At 31.9% G+C, this 19201-nt stretch overlaps 1 protein-coding gene across 1 annotated transcript; it reads right to left on the bottom strand.

Moving 5' to 3' along the window:
• Window positions 1-1325: 1325 nt before the first annotated feature.
• LOC133200829 (uncharacterized) lies at window positions 1326-11358 on the bottom strand. The gene is made up of 3 exons (XM_061336648.1): window positions 10958-11358; window positions 9179-9283; window positions 1326-2359 (listed from the first exon to the last, which is right to left on the bottom strand). Exons 1-3 carry the CDS (start codon window positions 11263-11265, stop codon window positions 2206-2208), a joined length of 567 nt encoding a protein of 188 aa, XP_061192632.1. The 5' UTR covers window positions 11266-11358; the 3' UTR covers window positions 1326-2205.
• Window positions 11359-19201: the final 7843 nt, after the last annotated feature.

The raw sequence follows: 19201 nt of genomic DNA, 5'->3' as shown, positions 1-19201 counted from the left end.
TTAAAATGCCACGAAACGCATAAGAAAGAGATTCCTGTACGAATTTGTGGTTCAATAAGCTTTGTAACAAGTAATACTACATTTTAAAAAGTTTTTTTTCTATTGAAAAGCAGTCTTTGTTGGTACTGATCTACAAAAAGTACAGACAGCAATTAAATTTCTAAGCAGAAGGAGTTGCATCTAATGTCACAGTCTTCTACCCCATTTCAATGCAAATATGTTGCCTCTTTATCCCCTACGACTCATAAGTCTCTACCCCACTGTTCATAAAACTATAACGTCTTTAATGTAGTTTTTTTCTAATTGAATATAGAACTGAAATATACTCTTTGATATCAAACCACGAAGGACAGGAAAAACAAGGGCCAGGCACAACATATACCAAAAATATCCACAGGCAATAATAAAGCTATAAACTGATAAGCTAAGTATCACTTAAAAATATTTGCTTCACAAAAGCACTTTACAATTTAAATTCTTTTAAGGAATGGTGATTCCAAAAAATGGCAAAACTCAGATTAAAGAACAGAAGGGACAATAATATTTTTTTTAAAAATTTGTTTCGTGGTACAAATTCAAAGTTTGCTTATGCTGTACACCTTGTATACAAAGATAATGGAAAACTCCAGTTATTTGAAATTGTCATTTATTTCTACTAACAAATGACAAGCATAAAGAACGAAAATTGAATGTTATGTATTCTTAAATAATAATTAATTGACGGGTTTTCAGTAAGAAAATTAACCAGTAACTTACAAATTGACTAGTAAAAGTTTAAAAACAGATTGCCTATTCACATGACACAAAATTGTCCATATAATAATACAAATTAAAAAAATTTAAAAACCCCTAAATACAGCAAAAAAAGTGCACAATATTTACCAACATGCTTATAAACATTTAGAGCATGTAATCTTGAGGTATAAAGATTTTTGCAGGAGGAGGTACAACACATATAGTGTAACTTATACTATATTATCAAAAGAAAAAAAAAAGAAAGAAATTACCCAACATAACAATATGATTACACCCAGCAACTTAAAAATTTAAGAAAACAAAATATTTCATTATTTATCTAACGAAAAAGAAGATTTAGGTGCTAGGAAGAATACCCCCCCCCCCCCCCCCCTTGAAACAAAAGTGGTGGGATCAGGTGCCTAGAAGGAGTACATGTAACCATCCCCAGAAAAAAAAAAACTAGAGGTGGGATCAGATGCATTGGATGAGTAACATACCTTGTTGACCGTTCAGAGCTGACGTGTGTTCTTTGTATTGATCCGGTAAATTGAGTAATCCGTGGTCAAAAGTAGTATGAAAAAAATTGCATAATAATAGGTATGAAACGTGTCAGTCAAGTTCGACCCAACGATAGCATCGATAAACCGAGTTTGCAAACAAGGTCATTATTATGCGAATAGAATATTCTCTCTTTCTCTTAATTGTTTTTTGTTTTGGTTTTGGTGTTATGATCCTGTTGACATTGATGTAACTAATATAAAGAAAATCCTTATCACTTCGAATAAAATATTGATCGTCGTTAAGTAACTATGTCCATTTTGCATGTAGGAATCATGAAAATGCTTTTATATATCCTGTTATTTAACATGAATAAAGTAAATGTATTTATTAAAACTGAAATACAGAATTTGATATTCATATGTTCATTAGCTTTAGGTAGAAAGAAAGGAAGTTATTTATTCTTAATTAGAATGTATCCCCGGTTGATTTTAACAGAATGCTGACAAATAATTTGATGTTACAGAGGTATCAACAGTCTCGTTTAAAGTAATACAGACATTTCTCGAATTCTATGATTAATAAAATTACCTCATTTGCATGTACAACCTGTCGTTTTAAATCGCAAGTTGACATACGTTTTTAATTGTTTGCCATGTACTCTGTTCATCCGATCAAAACAAGAGATCAGAGCGGGTGTGACCGGTCGACGAAGGTTGTTTATTCGTCCACCTGATACCACCTCTGATGTTTCCAAGGGTTCGTGTTTGCTCTTCCCGCAAATTATAATGTTTAATCGCAGTTTGGAACATGATCACTGTTTATTATCTTCACAAATTTCATCTAATAAACCCAACTACTTAATACACCATTTTAAATAAATTGTAATTTAATGCATATCATTCGTTGACAAGAACTTTTCTATTCTTAAGTTAGAAGATTAGGTAATATATCTGTATTTATCTGTTCTTACGACCCCACATTTGCACATTCACAATGAGAGGCGATTTCTACTGGAACAAAGGTCACTGGAGGGTAATACTGCAAGGTATCGTCCCAAACTAGAAGCCATTGATAGCGATATTGCTGAATACAATTTCCTTGTCCACATTTCGTATTTGGCCTGAAATTTAAATACATAAATATTATTTTTTACGTCAACAGAAGTTTTGAACGTCTATTTTGGTAGTCATTTACCTTTTTTTCAATTTAAAATTGAACCAAATTTTATTAATGAGAAGTTGATGTAAAAAGTATCACAATAAAACGCCATTTATAAATTAATGTTTTTATTATATGGATTGAAATCTATCTTTTAAAAATTTGACGTGAAGCCATTCTTACACTATACAAATATGCACCAATTCTCCACGCATAAGATAAAGTAATATTCATGTATTAAATATTCCTAAATATTTTAAAACTGTAAGGCAACAACAACAACAACAAAATAATAATAATAATAACTAGAAACTCATTACTAGTAATGAGAAGGTCTTCCGTTATACTAATTCCTGTTTGCATGAACATGTCTTTTCCAACGTCGGTATAAGCCTTAAACTGATGTAGAAACAAAATAACTTAAAAAAATACTTTTTGCTTCATTTCCTGTCACGACCGGAAGTAATGACGACAGACGATTTTTACACGATGCAAATGAACTGATGACTGACTATAAGTCCTGAAAGTTTTAGACTTCAGTCTTTTACTCTTACCGAGCAATTGTGAGAACACATTCTAATTTTGGGGACAGGAAAACACACGACCGGAAGTGAATTGAATAAAAATCTCTGAATTTTCTCATGACATTTGTAGTATCTACAGCATATGTATATAAAAAAAAACATTTCAAATACTTATCTGTAAGTGATATTTATGAGAAAGCTAAACATCGAAATAATGTAGTTTATCTCTTTAAACCGGAAGTTTACAGTTTTTGTTTCCGGTGGAATCAAACATATTTTAAAACACGAAAGAGATGCAATAAAGTGATGCAAGTTTTAATTTTATAAAGAAAAGTTGAAATTTTCAATTTTTTGATCACTTCCTGTGACGACCGGAAGTGACGGCTGACGCGTCTAACCCTATGTGTTTTGCCTACTCCTCAAGGTCTCTTACTCATTAAAGATTGGTGTCTTAATCTCCTGCCGTTTCCGAGATCTCGCTGAGATAACTTTTCATTTTGAGGACAGGAAAAACACGCGACCGGAAGTGAATTTTACTAAGATTTTTGACGTTACTCTAGACATTTGCAGTCTGAATAACATGTCTAAAAATCTTTTCAAATACTTAATCTATAAAAGATATTTAAGGGAAAGTAAAATACTCAAATTATGTAGTTTTTCTCTTCTAACCGGAAGTTGTCGTTTTTGTTTCCGGTGGGACTGACATATTTCGAAACTACACACAAGATGCAATAATGTGATGCAAAAAAAAAATTAAAAAAAGAAAATTTGAAATTTTCGATTTCTTTGATCACTTCCTCTGACGACCGGAAGTGACGGCTGACACGCTTAACCCAAATGGGCTCGCCTACTCCTCATGATCTATTACTCGTATCAGTTTGGTGTCTTAATCTCTTACCGTTTTTGAGATCTCACTCGGAAAAAATATTTTTGAAAAAAACGAAAATCGGACATATATGACGACCGGAAGTGAATTTTGAAAAAATGAAAAAAAACGCCTCGAGGTATTTTCATTCTCTATCAACCCTGAAAATTTCAGGAAAATCCATCCAGTCATCTCTGAGAAATCCTGCCGACAAAAAAAGGGGAAAATAATAATAATAATAATAATAATAACTAGAAACTCATTACTAGTAATGAGAAGGTCTTCCGTTATACGACTTCCTGTTTGCATGAACATGTCTTTTCCAACGTCGGTATTAGCCTAAAACTTATGTAGAAACAAAATAACTTAAAAAATACTTTTTTGCTTCGTTTCCTCTCACGACCGGAAGTAATGACGACACACGATTTTTACACCAAGCAAATGAACTGATGACTGACTATAAGTCCTGAAAGTTTTAGAGTTCAGTCTTTTACTGTTGCCGAACAATTGTGAGAACAAATTCTAATTTTGAGGACAAGAAAACACACGACCGGAAGTGAACTGAATAAAAATCTCTGAATTTTCTCTTGACTTTTGCAGTATCTACAGCATATGTAAAAAAAAAAAAACAAAAAAACATTTCAATTACTTATCTATAAGTGATATTTATGAGAAAGCTAAACCACGAAATAACATAGTTTATCTTTTAAAACCGGAAGTTTAAAGTTTTTTTCCGGTGGAATTTAACATATTTTAAAACAGCGAAAGGGAAGCAATAAAGTGATGAAAATTTTAATTTTAAAAAGAAAAGTTGAAATTTTCGATTTCTTTGATCACTTCCTGTGATGACCGGAAATGACGGCTGACGCTTTTAACCCTATGTGTTTTGCCTTCTCACCAAGTTTTATTACTCCTACAAGTTTGGTGTTTTACTTTCATGCCGTTTCCGAGATCTCGCTGAAATAACTTTTCATTTTGTGGACAAGAAAACACGCGACCGGAAGTGAATTTTATTAAGATATTTCATGTCAATCTAGACAACTGCAGTCTCAATAACATATATAAAAATCATTTAAAGAACTCTATCTATAAGCGATATGTTGGGGAAAATTCAAAACCCCTATTATGTAGTTTTTCTCTTAAAACCGGAAGTTGTCGTTTTTTGTTTCCGGTGGAACCAAGACATCTCGTAACTGTGAAAAAGATACAATTATATGATGCAAGTCTTATTTCAAAAGAGAAAATTTGAAATTTTCTATTTCTTTGGTCACTTCCTGTGACGACCGGAAGTGACGACTGACGCTCTTAAGCCAAATTGTTTTGTCTACTTCTCAAGGTTTAATACTCTTATCAGTTTGGTGTCTAAATCTCTTACCGTTTCTGAGATCTCACTCGGACAAGTTCTCATTTTGCGGACATTTAAACGCGCGACCGGAAGTGAATTTTACAAAGATATTTGACGTTACTCTAGACATTTGCAGTCTTGATAACATATTCAAAAATCAGTTCAAATACATTATGTATAAAAAATATTTATGGGAAAGTAAAATACTCAAATTATGCAGTTTTTCACTTATAGCCGGAAGTTGACGTTTTTGGTTCCGGTAAGACTAACATACTTCGAATCTACAAATAAGATGCAACAATGTAATGAAAGAAAAAAATCAAAAAAGAAAAGTTGAAAATTTCGATTTCTTTGATCACTTCCTGTGACGACCGGAAGTGACGGCTGACGCTCTTAACCCAAATGGTTTTGCCTACTCCTCAAGATCTATTAACCGTATAGGTTTGGTGTCTTAATCTCTTACCTTTTCTGAGATATGACTGGGACAAAATATTTTTGAAAAAAACGGAAATCGGACATATCTGACGACCGGAAGTGAATTTTGAAAAAATGAAAAAAACGCCTAGGGGTATTTTCATTCTCTATCATCCCTGAAAATTTCAAGAAAATCCGTCCAGCCATCTCTGAGAAAACGCTCCGACAAGAAAAGGGGAAAAAAAAATAATAATAAAAAGAAACAGTAGAATCACTATAAGGTCTTCCGTCTGAAACGGAAGACCTTAATAACAGATTGCCGTATAAGGTTCACGTCAAAACATGGCTGACGCAAAACAATTCCTGAATTTTCCCCTTCAATTCGAGCATTTCTGCATTGGACAGGGCTGATGGTTGTTTATGAGATGAAAAACTATGTGTAAACTTTCTTAGTTTAGCGGAATCATGAACATTTTCGGCGTGATGAATAATTTGTTTACAGTAGTGATGAGGCTTTCGCGCACCTGCAGGAGCGGATCCAAGGATTTACAAATGAATAAAATTTAATAGAAATGAAGTTTTAATACTTTTAAATATTATTTAATGAAATTATTAATATGCAAGTAATAGATATAGAAGAAAACGCGAAATGCTAATGAATGCAGCTGACAATCACTACTTTCTAAAGATAAATTAATTCTAAATAAAATAATTATAAATTCTATAGACAAAACAGAAGAAGAATGAATGGTAACAAAATATCAAATCACATCAGGGGAACTGAGTTTTATTAATGAAACTCTTAAGACGTTCCTTATAAGTTGTAAAATTTTTATCTGCGTACTGTACCTGGTTGCTTCGAGGAAGGGGGGGGGGGTCTTGAACATAAACATGTAAATTACCATTATATTGTAGAAAGAATAAAGCTTTATCATTTTGAAAACTTCAAGAAGAGTTGTTTGTAATATGAAGGTCAAGGTCATTTTATTAAGAATCCCAAACATAAAAGCGGAAAAGAGAAAGAGGGGGGGGGGTGTCGGTAAAGATCACAATGTCTTCTATAGTTGACCAAAAAAAAAAAAAAAGCGGGGTGAATAAAATGCGCACACATGATATACATCATATACAATCGTTTTTATTCAATATAAACTCGTTTCCATGGCAACAGGAAGGTTTCTCTGGCCTATCTCAATCACCAGGTAGGTGTTACTTCTACACCTCCTCCTACGTGAATGAGCAGTGAGCACTCCCCGCAAACTATATATACGGCGAAAAAATCAATACTTTGTAGTGTTTAAGAAACGTTGGTCCTACGTTGTCGGAAATTCTAAGATATTGGAAGATATTTTATTCCTTCTTAATCCTATCAAGAAACTGGTAATACGTAAAATCTTCAAAGAGGGGCCTTTACTTACCCTATGAATATTACAGAGAAAAGAAGTTAGAAAGACGAAGAAATTGAAAAAATCGACTTTTTAATCCACTTTCTGTGACGACCGGAAGTATTGACGACGGAGAAAATGTCCATGGTGACATCTACAAGTCATTATCTATGATATCTGACAGAGATAACTTTCATATCTTAAGCTGTTCTGGAGAAATGGAGCGGACATAGTCCTTTACCAAATTTCGTCTATACAATAATATTAAGAATACTAGAAACTCATTACTAGTAATGAGAAGGTCTTCCGTTATACGACTTCCTGTTTGCATGAACATGTCTTTTCCAACGTCGGTATTAGCCTAAAACTTATGTAGAAACAAAATAACTTAAAAAATACTTTTTTGCTTCGTTTCCTCTCACGACCGGAAGTAATGACGACACACGATTTTTACACCAAGCAAATGAACTGATGACTGACTATAAGTCCTGAAAGTTTTAGAGTTCAGTCTTTTACTGTTGCCGAACAATTGTGAGAACAAATTCTAATTTTGAGGACAAGAAAACACACGACCGGAAGTGAACTGAATAAAAATCTCTGAATTTTCTCTTGACTTTTGCAGTATCTACAGCATATGTAAAAAAAAAAAAACAAAAAAACATTTCAATTACTTATCTATAAGTGATATTTATGAGAAAGCTAAACCACGAAATAACGTAGTTTATCTTTTAAAACCGGAAGTTTAAAGTTTTTTCCCGGTGGAATTTAACATATTTTAAAACAGCGAAAGGGAAGCAATAAAGTGATGAAAATTTTAATTTTAAAAAGAAAAGTTGAAATTTTCGATTTCTTTGATCACTTCCTGTGATGACCGGAAATGACGGCTGACGCTTTTAACCCTATGTGTTTTGCCTTCTCACCAAGTTTTATTACTCCTACAAGTTTGGTGTTTTACTTTCATGCCGTTTCCGAGATCTCGCTGAAATAACTTTTCATTTTGTGGACAAGAAAACACGCGACCGGAAGTGAATTTTATTAAGATATTTCATGTCAATCTAGACAACTGCAGTCTCAATAACATATATAAAAATCATTTAAAGAACTCTATCTATAAGCGATATGTTGGGGAAAATTCAAAACCCCTATTATGTAGTTTTTCTCTTAAAACCGGAAGTTGTCGTTTTTTGTTTCCGGTGGAACCAAGACATCTCGTAACTGTGAAAAAGATACAATTATATGATGCAAGTCTTATTTCAAAAGAGAAAATTTGAAATTTTCTATTTCTTTGGTCACTTCCTGTGACGACCGGAAGTGACGACTGACGCTCTTAAGCCAAATTGTTTTGTCTACTTCTCAAGGTTTAATACTCTTATCAGTTTGGTGTCTAAATCTCTTACCGTTTCTGAGATCTCACTCGGACAAGTTCTCATTTTGCGGACATTTAAACGCGCGACCGGAAGTGAATTTTACAAAGATATTTGACGTTACTCTAGACATTTGCAGTCTTGATAACATATTCAAAAATCAGTTCAAATACATTATGTATAAAAAATATTTATGGGAAAGTAAAATACTCAAATTATGCAGTTTTTCACTTATAGCCGGAAGTTGACGTTTTTGGTTCCGGTAAGACTAACATATTTCGAATCTACAAATAAGATGCAACAATGTAATGAAAGAAAAAAATCAAAAAAGAAAAGTTGAAAATTTCGATTTCTTTGATCACTTCCTGTGACGACCGGAAGTGACGGCTGACGCTCTTAACCCAAATGGTTTTGCCTACTCCTCAAGATCTATTAACCGTATAGGTTTGGTGTCTTAATCTCTTACCTTTTCTGAGATATGACTGGGACAAAATATTTTTGAAAAAAACGGAAATCGGACATATCTGACGACCGGAAGTGAATTTTGAAAAAATGAAAAAAACGCCTAGGGGTATTTTCATTCTCTATCACCCCTGAAAATTTCAAGAAAATCCGTCCAGCCATCTCTGAGAAAACGCTCCGACAAGAAAAGGGGAAAAAAAAAATAATAATAAAAAGAAACAGTAGAATCACTATAAGGTCTTCCGTCTGAAACGGAAGACCTTAATAAACAGTACAATCACTATAAGGTCTTCCGTCTGGAACGGAAGACCTTAATTATAATAATAAAAATAATAATAAATAACGTATTTTTATCATATCAATATTATTAATGTCCTCATAACGTGTCATTAGTACAATTATGGACATCCCCAGGTATGACTTACGGACAAATTCCGGTGGGGACAAACTGAAAAGCATCTGGTAAGTGAACCACTTTGAGTGTTCTCATATTGTAGTTAGTGTAGTTAAATATTTCGAAGGCATACTCTCTGAAATGAACAAACATAGAAATGTTTATGAAATAAAATTTGTGAAATGAAATAGGTGGACCTAACGAACAGTGATCTGTATCAAAAAACCTACAAACAGTACAAATCTGTGAACAGGGCAAAACCACAGACCCCTGGAAATTTCAGACGGAGGTAGAATCAGGTGCCTAGGAAGAGTTAGCTGTTATGTATTCGAATGTATTTATATCCTTAAGAAAATATTTCTTCCCTACTTAAAAAAAACTTTTTGACAAAGATAATGACTGAATTGGCACTAATCTTGGTTCACCGTGTATTTCAGTTAATAAAAAATCTCTAAAGTTTATTTACGGCTAGTAAACGGTTTATACCGTGTCAGATATCAATGAATCGTATTTTAAAGTCTTGAATATAAAATTTAAATGATTTTTGTAATATCGTGTTATACATTTTCTGATATGATTTTTTAAAGTTATTCCATCATATTTGACACACATTCCATTCTGTTTTTAAGATTTTTATATTATACTTTTAAATAGAACTTTAAGAGTAATCAACAAAACAATATCACTGTTTAAAACAATGTTTTAACTATTTTATATGATATTTCATATGATAAATATGATTTACACACAGCTTTATTTTCTATTCAAAAAAAGGAAAAAGAACATGTGCTCAGAAATTTTTAAATTAAAAGCAATATATTTCACCGTCAATACTCTCGAGTGTTTAACTTCGTTGAAAATGGATCAACTTAAGATATCCGTGTTTGGGACTCTTTATACACTTCCAACAGAGATCGTGACTTTCAAATGAATTAACTTTTGCGTTTTGCAATTATGACGCTATTTCCTATTTCATCACTTTTTCTCTAATTTAAAGATCCGTTAATATTTTTAGAAATTGAAATTTTTGGAACAACACTTTACAAAAATTCTTTAATATAGTGCTCGTATTAAATTTTACAGTAATTAGTTAACTGATACTGTAGTTAAGTAAGTAGTTAACTGAAACTGATTAAGTTTTGATCACAAACACAATCTAACATAATTTAGCCATTAAATAAAATGTTCTTAGCATTCAAGTTCTTTTGATTATAGTTAGATTCTGTATATCAAGTGTGTATTTTTAAAATACATTTATTTAAATGTGGTTTTACTAAATGTTTGGTGATAGGAGGGCAATTGGGCTCACAGAGTAAACACTTTTCTGTAAAGTATCTATTTTATTTGATACATAGTATAAAATTAATCATGTTCATTTCTAACAGGTTATTCTCCAAAAATTAAAGCAGGGAAGTTTTTTTTTAGTTAAACTACTTCTTTTGCATTTGGCTCCACAGGGATCAAGAGAGTGTGGTGTGAAGTAATACATATTCAACTAACTAATGATCTTTGTAATTTATATTAGAGAAATTTGCTCCATAATTACAATAGGTTTATTTTTAGTGTATTGTATTTCTCTGCAAAAATGACGTGCTTTTTTGACTTAATGTGTTCTATTTTAGAACATGCCCTTAAGTGGAGCCCTGGAATAGAACTTCTGGTCATATGTGGTGAAAGAAATTAACTGCTATTCCTTATTCGGGAGGAAAGTAAAATCAGATGACCAATCTCCAAGGTTTAGAAATGGAAGCAATTCTATATTTAATATGTATGAATAGCATTTCCAGAAATATAAATCAGGGTTACTTACGTATTACAGCATGACGGTGATTCTTTCCCTTGATTTGTAACTGTGTGAACAGTATATGTTGTTAAATTTCTCTGAAGTTCACTCCTACCACCAACTGGTTTTATGACCGGAAGATGGTACACTTCCGTGGGTTTCACAAAAAGTCCTCTGTAAAGTTTCCGAATAGTTTGTGCTAAAGTCCTCGCGGGTTTGCAAGGGCAACTGGCTTGAGACAGCCAGCCTTGATGGTTTCCATTTATAGGATTGTTCATCAGAATCACAGCAAAAAATGCTAGTGGGAACAGTGTCTGTAAATATGTGATTATCATCACCTACACTTAAAATAATTCGTCACATTCTTTTTTTATTCCACTGAAATATATATACCAACAGAAGGAAGCAATTATTACGCATAAAAAAAATTCTCTCTGATCAAATTAATGTTAGTTACATTTCATGCAAATCATAAGAGAGAAAACCATTACTGTCAATCTTTAAGCCAGGCCCGGAAAACAACCGCGAGACTTATCACACCTCACAACGTAGAGCCACAAACGGTGGAACACTCGATTTGATTACACTTGCATTAAATTAAAGTTTTATTTCTTATTTTACTGTACAAGCCATGTACCTGTAAATCTGCATATGGTTTTTAGAAACTGAAAAGTTACACACAATAATCAAGGCAAGGAAGTTTTAAGAAAAGATGTCATTTGAAAATTGAAATGTACTATACTAACATCCTGTGCATTTGCATTATTTACACCTGACTATTGAGATGACAACATAAACTGGTAAATTATCAAATATGAACTCCTGTCCAGGGTCTATCAGGGGCGTGTTTGGGACTCATTTAATGTGCATTCCAAAAGTTAGAGAGCGGGAAGTCTTCGTTACAGGCGAGGGTAAAGCAGAGTCCACTGTGAGACTTAGCATAAAATACACTGAAAAAGAACAAATTATAAGCCTTAAAGATATATCTGTATTAGATTTTACATGCACTTCTCATTTGTGAGCCATTTTAACATTCAGACCTTTAGAATACGTCTCTTGCTTTCATTTTTTTTTTATTTAATGCCTTTTCATGTCAGTGATAAAATCTATAATTCAAAGAGAATAGTACCGTCTTTGATAGAGAAGTACATGTTTATATCTGTACAGAATTACTCCTCGAAAATAGAAGCTCCAGTCCCAAAACTGTAAGTAGCTTCTTTAACTAACACATTTTTTATTCATATGAAGCAATAACCGGGAAAAAAATTCAAAGCATAAATCAACTTTAAAGGAAGCGGTATTACATGGGATTTTTTTGGTAGACTACACACATTGTCTGCTTCAGGAAAAACATAAAATTCAAGCAGTATTTCAAGCGCAATAAAATTGCCACTAACAAAGTATGAAATATTTTTTACCTATTGATTAGAAATTCTAACTTACCTAAGATTTCTAGGATAATTTAGTCAAATTAAGTTTTAAACTAGCTGTTATTGACATTGTTTATTGATATTAAATTGCAGAGATTTGTTACGAAATGAATACACGTCTATCTTCTCTTAAAGTAGGACGTTGGCTCAATTTTCTGTAAGTGTAATCTTATGAAAACTTTTTTTTCCTGTCAGATTTAGATTCGTGAATCATGCACTGACAATAAACAAAAGTAAGCACAGCTACACTTCACTTTTAGAACAACTAAGTTTGTGAACAATTTAATTTGAACATAATTTAGATTTGAAATAGAAAACAACGACTGATTTGGAATAAACAAAAACAACTACAGTCAGACTCGTTTACATTGAAATTAAAGGGGCCTTGAGATTTATTTCAAATTACCCGAATTTCAATATATCCCTGTGTCATGTATATTGTAGGTATGATAAAAAAAAATGATGATTACATGTAGAAAAAAAAACTTGATACAACATAAGTTCGAGAATTTATTTATTTATTTATTTATTTTTTTGCATATAACATTCCATGCAGTGTTTTAGAAATATCTCTCTATTTTTCAAAGAAGTCTGTAATTTTTGACTGTCCACACTTCGCATTTGGCGATTTCAATGTAACCATTATCAAAACAACATACTTTGTGTTCAGCGGGCCTCAAAAGTACTTCAAAATAACAGAGTTTTTCAATCTAATCGATTTCAGTCTAAACGATTTTTCTTAAAACTATCAGTTTTGTAGGGCAAATGAAAGTCATTTCAAACTAACCGATTTTTCATATTATGAGAGTTAAATAAAAGGTAGTTTGAGTAAATTCCATTTCTATTAAAGTCACTCTAATTTTATAGCTTCTGTTTGGCATAGTTCATTGTGACACGTGTTCCATCCTTACTGACAAAATTCACGTATGAATATATATATATATATATATATATATATATATATATATATATATATATATATATATATATATATATATATATATATATATATATATATATATATATATATATATACAATTCCGCCTTTTGGAGTGTCATGCCTGATGATTTCCATTCCAATTCTTATTTGTACAGCATTGTCTACTAAATGAAATGAGTATTTATGTCCTTAGTTCATGTAAACTTGTTGTTGGTTTGATATCTCCCTAACATTTACACACTCTTATTTTAAAAACAAATACAACGTTCAATCATATTCAGAGGACATCAAAGATCTCTTTCATCTGAGTATAATTTTGTGAAGATATTGTAAAATAACCAGGTAACGGTGAAGATAATGAACAGTGATTCATCTCAAAAAGGGCATAAAACACGGAAATTCCGGAAGTGCAGTCAAGTGCATAGAAGAAGTAAGAAACTCTTGTCGATCGGTCACACCTGCCGTGAGCACTATGAATTGATCAATATTGCGTGGTCAAATTTAGTATAAGGCCTATCAACTGGTATGGAATAGTCAGCCAAAATACAACCAGTAGCTATTATTTGCTAACAAGGTCATTTTAACGACCATGGAATTTACGAAATACTGACTTTAAAGGAGGTTGTTGAAATCCCTGTAACATTAACTTTTTTGTCAATAGCCTATCTTGGTTTAAAAATTGATCGTACTCAGAGCATGGTCTTGAGTATAGCAGAGACATTTTATATGTCTCTGAGTATAGGTATATTAAGTTGGGAGACAACGGAATATTACTAAATAAAGATAGTTGACGATGGAAAAGATGAAGTCAACTGGTTTGTCGTGAAATTTAGTTGTTGGTAGGCTTTTGTCGTTTGTAGTCAGTAAAACATCCAAATATAAAACAGATGTCTCAGACTCTGTTCTATCTTTTATTTCGAGTTCACTGCGATATATCGGGTCGACATATAAATAGAAGTCATTATTGTTAAGTGATAAAACGTCGTCGATATATATTAACGAAATTGAAGATCACGGAAAGTGTTTTCTTCTACTTAATAAAGATTTAGAAGTATTTAAATAAATTTTATTTTGCTTTATAATAATATTTGAAATATGTTGGCTGATAGGAACTGGTCTTCAAGACTTGGTCTCCAAAGACTACAAGATGTTATCAATGAGGAACTCCAGTATCCTTTAATATCAACTACAGAGTACTTGTGTGTACTTGTGATTTTTAACTAATGAAATATTGAGATAACGAATAGTAATTAATTTTGATGATGACTAATCACAAGATATGAAAATTTCCGAGATCCGTTTTTATTGAAGAAGCAATTTTCCATGATATCAAAAAGCCTTATTTTTAATTTTTCGCGAGGAATTGTTGTATAAAATGTAGGAAAGTTCGATGTTACTGACTTTTGAAAATTTGGTGAAACTAAAGTTTCTAAAAGTTCTTTGGAGTTTTGAAAATCCACACCTGATTTACACCACTTCTAGAATATACTGTAGGGCAATACGTCTAAAGTTCCTCCTTCACAGCAGTAAATAATTTTGTGAGAAGTGAAGATAGGGGGCTGGACCCTGTAATGTATCTTTGTTTGCAAGGATTTTTATGAATAAAGGGTTCAAGTGTAGGTAGGGTAGATCAAACTCACCTTGGTTGACTGGAATGTTAAAAGTATTTAAGACTGTAAAGTGATTTTGAAGAATTTCTCTTTAGAAAGTGAACTATGGGTATAAGTTAGGTTTCCAGACGTGGAATTAATTAAAACCAAGTTTTTCTAAACTACAATTATATTAATAAGTATTACAAACAAAGACAGTGTTGTTACAAGCTTTGTCTGCTGGAACCATGTTACATTGTTACATTGTTCATATAGTCCTTCTATTTCTTTTATCACCTCCAATTTAGTAAAGGAAGGTTCGCATATTGCCTTTTAACTTTCTAGTACAATTCTTTAATATATTTCTAAAACACTGATCCATTCTACTGAATGTTCAGCTCTTCCCTTTCATATACCCAACGTCTGGCATATTCTTCGACATAATTCATGATAGAAATGAAGTGCTGTCGCCATTGGAAAGATCAGGGTCCCTGTATTTAGGACCTTTTACAATGATTGCTTTTAGATCGTCATTTTCAACTATATTAACAACTATATTAACATAACTGATAATGACGTATCAAGCAGGATTGTAGTTAAAAGACGAATAGGAACACATATTTAATATCAAACCACTGTAAAGTTTTTTTTTAATTAAAAAGCTTGGAAGCAACAGTTTGGGAATATCTGTAGTAAATGCAGGATGTAGACTTCAACTTGAAATATGGTCGAGCACAATACTGATCTTTCTTATGAATAAGAATGTTACATATGTTCACAGCATCTATTCAATTGTTGGCAAATTAAATTAAGTTTAAGGAACCGACGGGTTGGATCAGAATTAATGTCATCCGACACACATGGAAGTTTAAAGAGCCTGTCCTGGGTAACATCCATAATCACAAAAACCAGCTTGTATATTGCAGTATTTAATCGTCTGTCTTGGATGCTTAAGGTTAGGTTCACGTATAATTATGCTCACAATGCCTCACATTTAACAATTTAAACATCTACCGGTAAATGTTTCTCTGTTACTATGAGAAACGACGAAAAGAAACTTTAAAATACTTTTTCCTGCAATGGCGCTAAATTTATCTTATATATAGCATTTGTCTAAATTTTAACAGAGCTTATGGATATTATGTACCTTTCTTACAAGACTAAGCATTAAATATATCTTTGTTTCCAAGGTTATCTTGTCTTCTAATATTTGAAAGAATAAACAAATTATACATATTTTAAAATACATTTTAAAATACACAGATTTAATAAATATGTTATGAGTATTTGGTCAACTAAGCTTCAATCCAAGACTTGTATCCCCAAACCACATATTTTTTAAAAGAATTAACATTACGAGGGCCGAAAATCAATACAGATTAACAACACAAATTCTGATCATTCAAAGGTTGCATGCTCAACTTTTAAAGTAAAATACACAATTTCTTCTCTCTCATCCGAGTCAATATTTATGTACAAACATTATTTAAAGTCTTTACATACACTGTAAATACCTCTGTTTGCGATGTTTGGGAAGTTGCAATATTATCAGGTTTTAGAACACCGAACCCCAAATAGCAGATTGGATGATACATAATGATGGAAAATGTCAGCTAGTATCCCTTAGAACCTAAAAAGCTTCATTTCTTATCGATGTCATTGTTGTAATTATCTGTTATATGTAATTATAAGAAATGGGCGTCCTTATTTGTGCCTAAAGATGATATTCGCATGGTTAACGTTATATATACAGTAACTTCAGAAAAATAAATTTGGCTTCTAAAATTCCACATTTCCATATATCTGTATGTATCATTCATAATAAATATTTTATTTAATCACATAGAAATTAAATACAATGGTTCTAAAAACAATTAAGAAAGAGGTTAATTTAGAGAGTCATATTCTTTTACGCAAGTCACAACTAAAAGATAAACGTCAATTCAAAGCACCCTAAACTTTCAAATTGCATGAAGCTTTTTATTATGGGTTCTAACCTTGTCAGTAATTTTGAAATATGTGCTCTAAGAACAGATTTGAAGTCTTTAACATGTCAGTGTATAATTACATACTGGTCTTGATGAAGTATTAATGTCCAGTATTCTACAATATATCATAAGAATGGTGTCAGGGTCTCCTTTTTCTCCGCATAAATCAAACTGTATAATACATGTACATGTACAATCGAAACTTAATTGGCAAACAGGTGTTTAGTGGGGATATGCCATGTCTATTTTGTCTTACTGAGTAATGTCGCTCTTATTGGAAGGTCAAGAGGGTTTTAATCTAATTTCATAAAAGAACATAAAGAGGATTGCTATTATATGGACTGATTTATGATTTAACAAAAATGTTATAACCACCATATGCCATTTTCAGCTTTGCATTATATTGGTTATACCTTGCCATGTTTTGAAAAAAAAACAAACAAAAACTTTAACTAACCCCCTTCCTTTATTTATATGCACAAGTGAAGGTTGAATTTTCATAAGCATGTAACTAATACATGTAAAATAAAATAAAAAAAAAGATTTTAACAAAGAAAAGAACTAAAGTCAAAGGATGATTTCTACTAGCATAGATTGAGTCCTGTGAAAAATGTACCTATTTAAATAACTTACTTTTATCACTTTTATACAAAAGAAGAAAAAAAAACTCTTTTCTGTGGCCTTAAATTAACAATTAGATATTACGACGACATTTATCAATTAACAATATTTACTTCCGTTCATATGTCGACTGGATATATCCCAGTGAACTCTAAATTAATGACACCTCACATATACAGAGTCTACTACATCTGTTTCACATTTGGATGTTTCACTGACTATAGACGATAATGGCCAAATAATGGATAAACTGTATGATAAACGGGATTACTTCATGCAGCTTTTCCATCGTCAGTTTCCCTTATTTATGTAGTAATATTCCAACAATATTTTTCACAACTGATTCGAAACGGAAGAGCATGATATGAGTACAGTCAGTTTTGAAACCTAGATACGCTACTGATAAATAAGTTGATGTTACAAGAATTTCAACAATCTCGTTAAAAGTCAACTTTTTGCAAATTCTATGGTCGCTTTCATGACCTTGTCTGCAAATACAACCTATCAAAGGGTGAAATTTTGTTGGACATGTTTCTTGTCAATTGTTAGGTCTTTGTCTTTATACTAAATTTGACTACGGATAATTCCATTTACCTGATCAATATATAGGGCAAACGGCGGGTGTGACCGGGATGCTTACTTCCTATAGGCACCTGATCCCAACTCTGTTGTTCCAAGGGTCCATGTTTTGTCCTGTTCACGGTTTGTATTTTCTGTTGGATTTATGAGATTGATCACTGTTCGTTATCGTCACCGTTCACACTTAAGCTTGTAGAATGAAATCTGGACCAATAAAACAAAACAAACGGACAATTTGATTTGCAAAATCAGAATAGGAAGAATGGATTTCAAACACATTATTTCCAAAGGGCTAGCGATAGTACTATTTTCCTGAAGTTTTGTATTAATTTTAAAATGTTACACACCTTGGGAACCATTGTGTTGTTGATGGCATACAATTTTACAATTTCTCTACTACATGTATTTCTTTTGTAAAAATGACACGCTTAAGTTACTCCAAAGCCAGTTGTGTTAACATTCTTTTAAATTTTTGACTAATTTGTTGACAATGAATAAAGCTTTTTAAATTTGATATATCAGTAGGTTTCTTCATGTAGGAAAAACATACTAAATCCAAAAAAAATATTCCATACAAATTCACATATCCTTATCTATCTGAATTTCATATTTCATTTACGAAAGGATAAGTCTTATTCTACATTTAATGCAAGCTATCAAAAACATTTTATTCTTGAAATCTTACCAACACATCACAAAGTACATGTAAATGGCCAACAGCAAAAAAAAAAAAAATAAAAAAAAAAAATAAAAAAAAAAATAAAAAAATAATTAAATTATGAAATTTCATTTGGAAGAAATTTACTCCACCTAAATTTGATCTTATTATTAATTTCTACGCTCCCTCTTTTTTGAAAGCAATAATGAAAACTGAGTACATTGTGGTTTTGTAAACCATTGCCATTTTGCTATATTTCGCAGATTAGCTTATTCCTAAAGAGCTAATATGGACATGATAATGAAAAGAACGTAGGTTGTAATGATGTCAAGCTTAAATTATGGAAACATCTGGTGTAACCTATATTAGGATTTATTAGAATTAAGTACAATCATTACGTCTAATTGGAATCAAAGGTGTTCCTTAGAAGTGTCATGTTTCAAAATATGCCTTAAAGCCTGATCCC

This window comes from Saccostrea echinata, unplaced genomic scaffold, assembly GCF_033153115.1.
Source record: "Saccostrea echinata isolate AGI-Se365-2 ecotype Australia unplaced genomic scaffold, CSIRO_AGI_Sech_v1 ptg000002l, whole genome shotgun sequence".
Lineage (NCBI taxonomy): Eukaryota > Metazoa > Mollusca > Bivalvia > Ostreida > Ostreidae > Saccostrea > Saccostrea echinata.
This window is presented reverse-complemented; position numbering and strand designations above follow the sequence as displayed.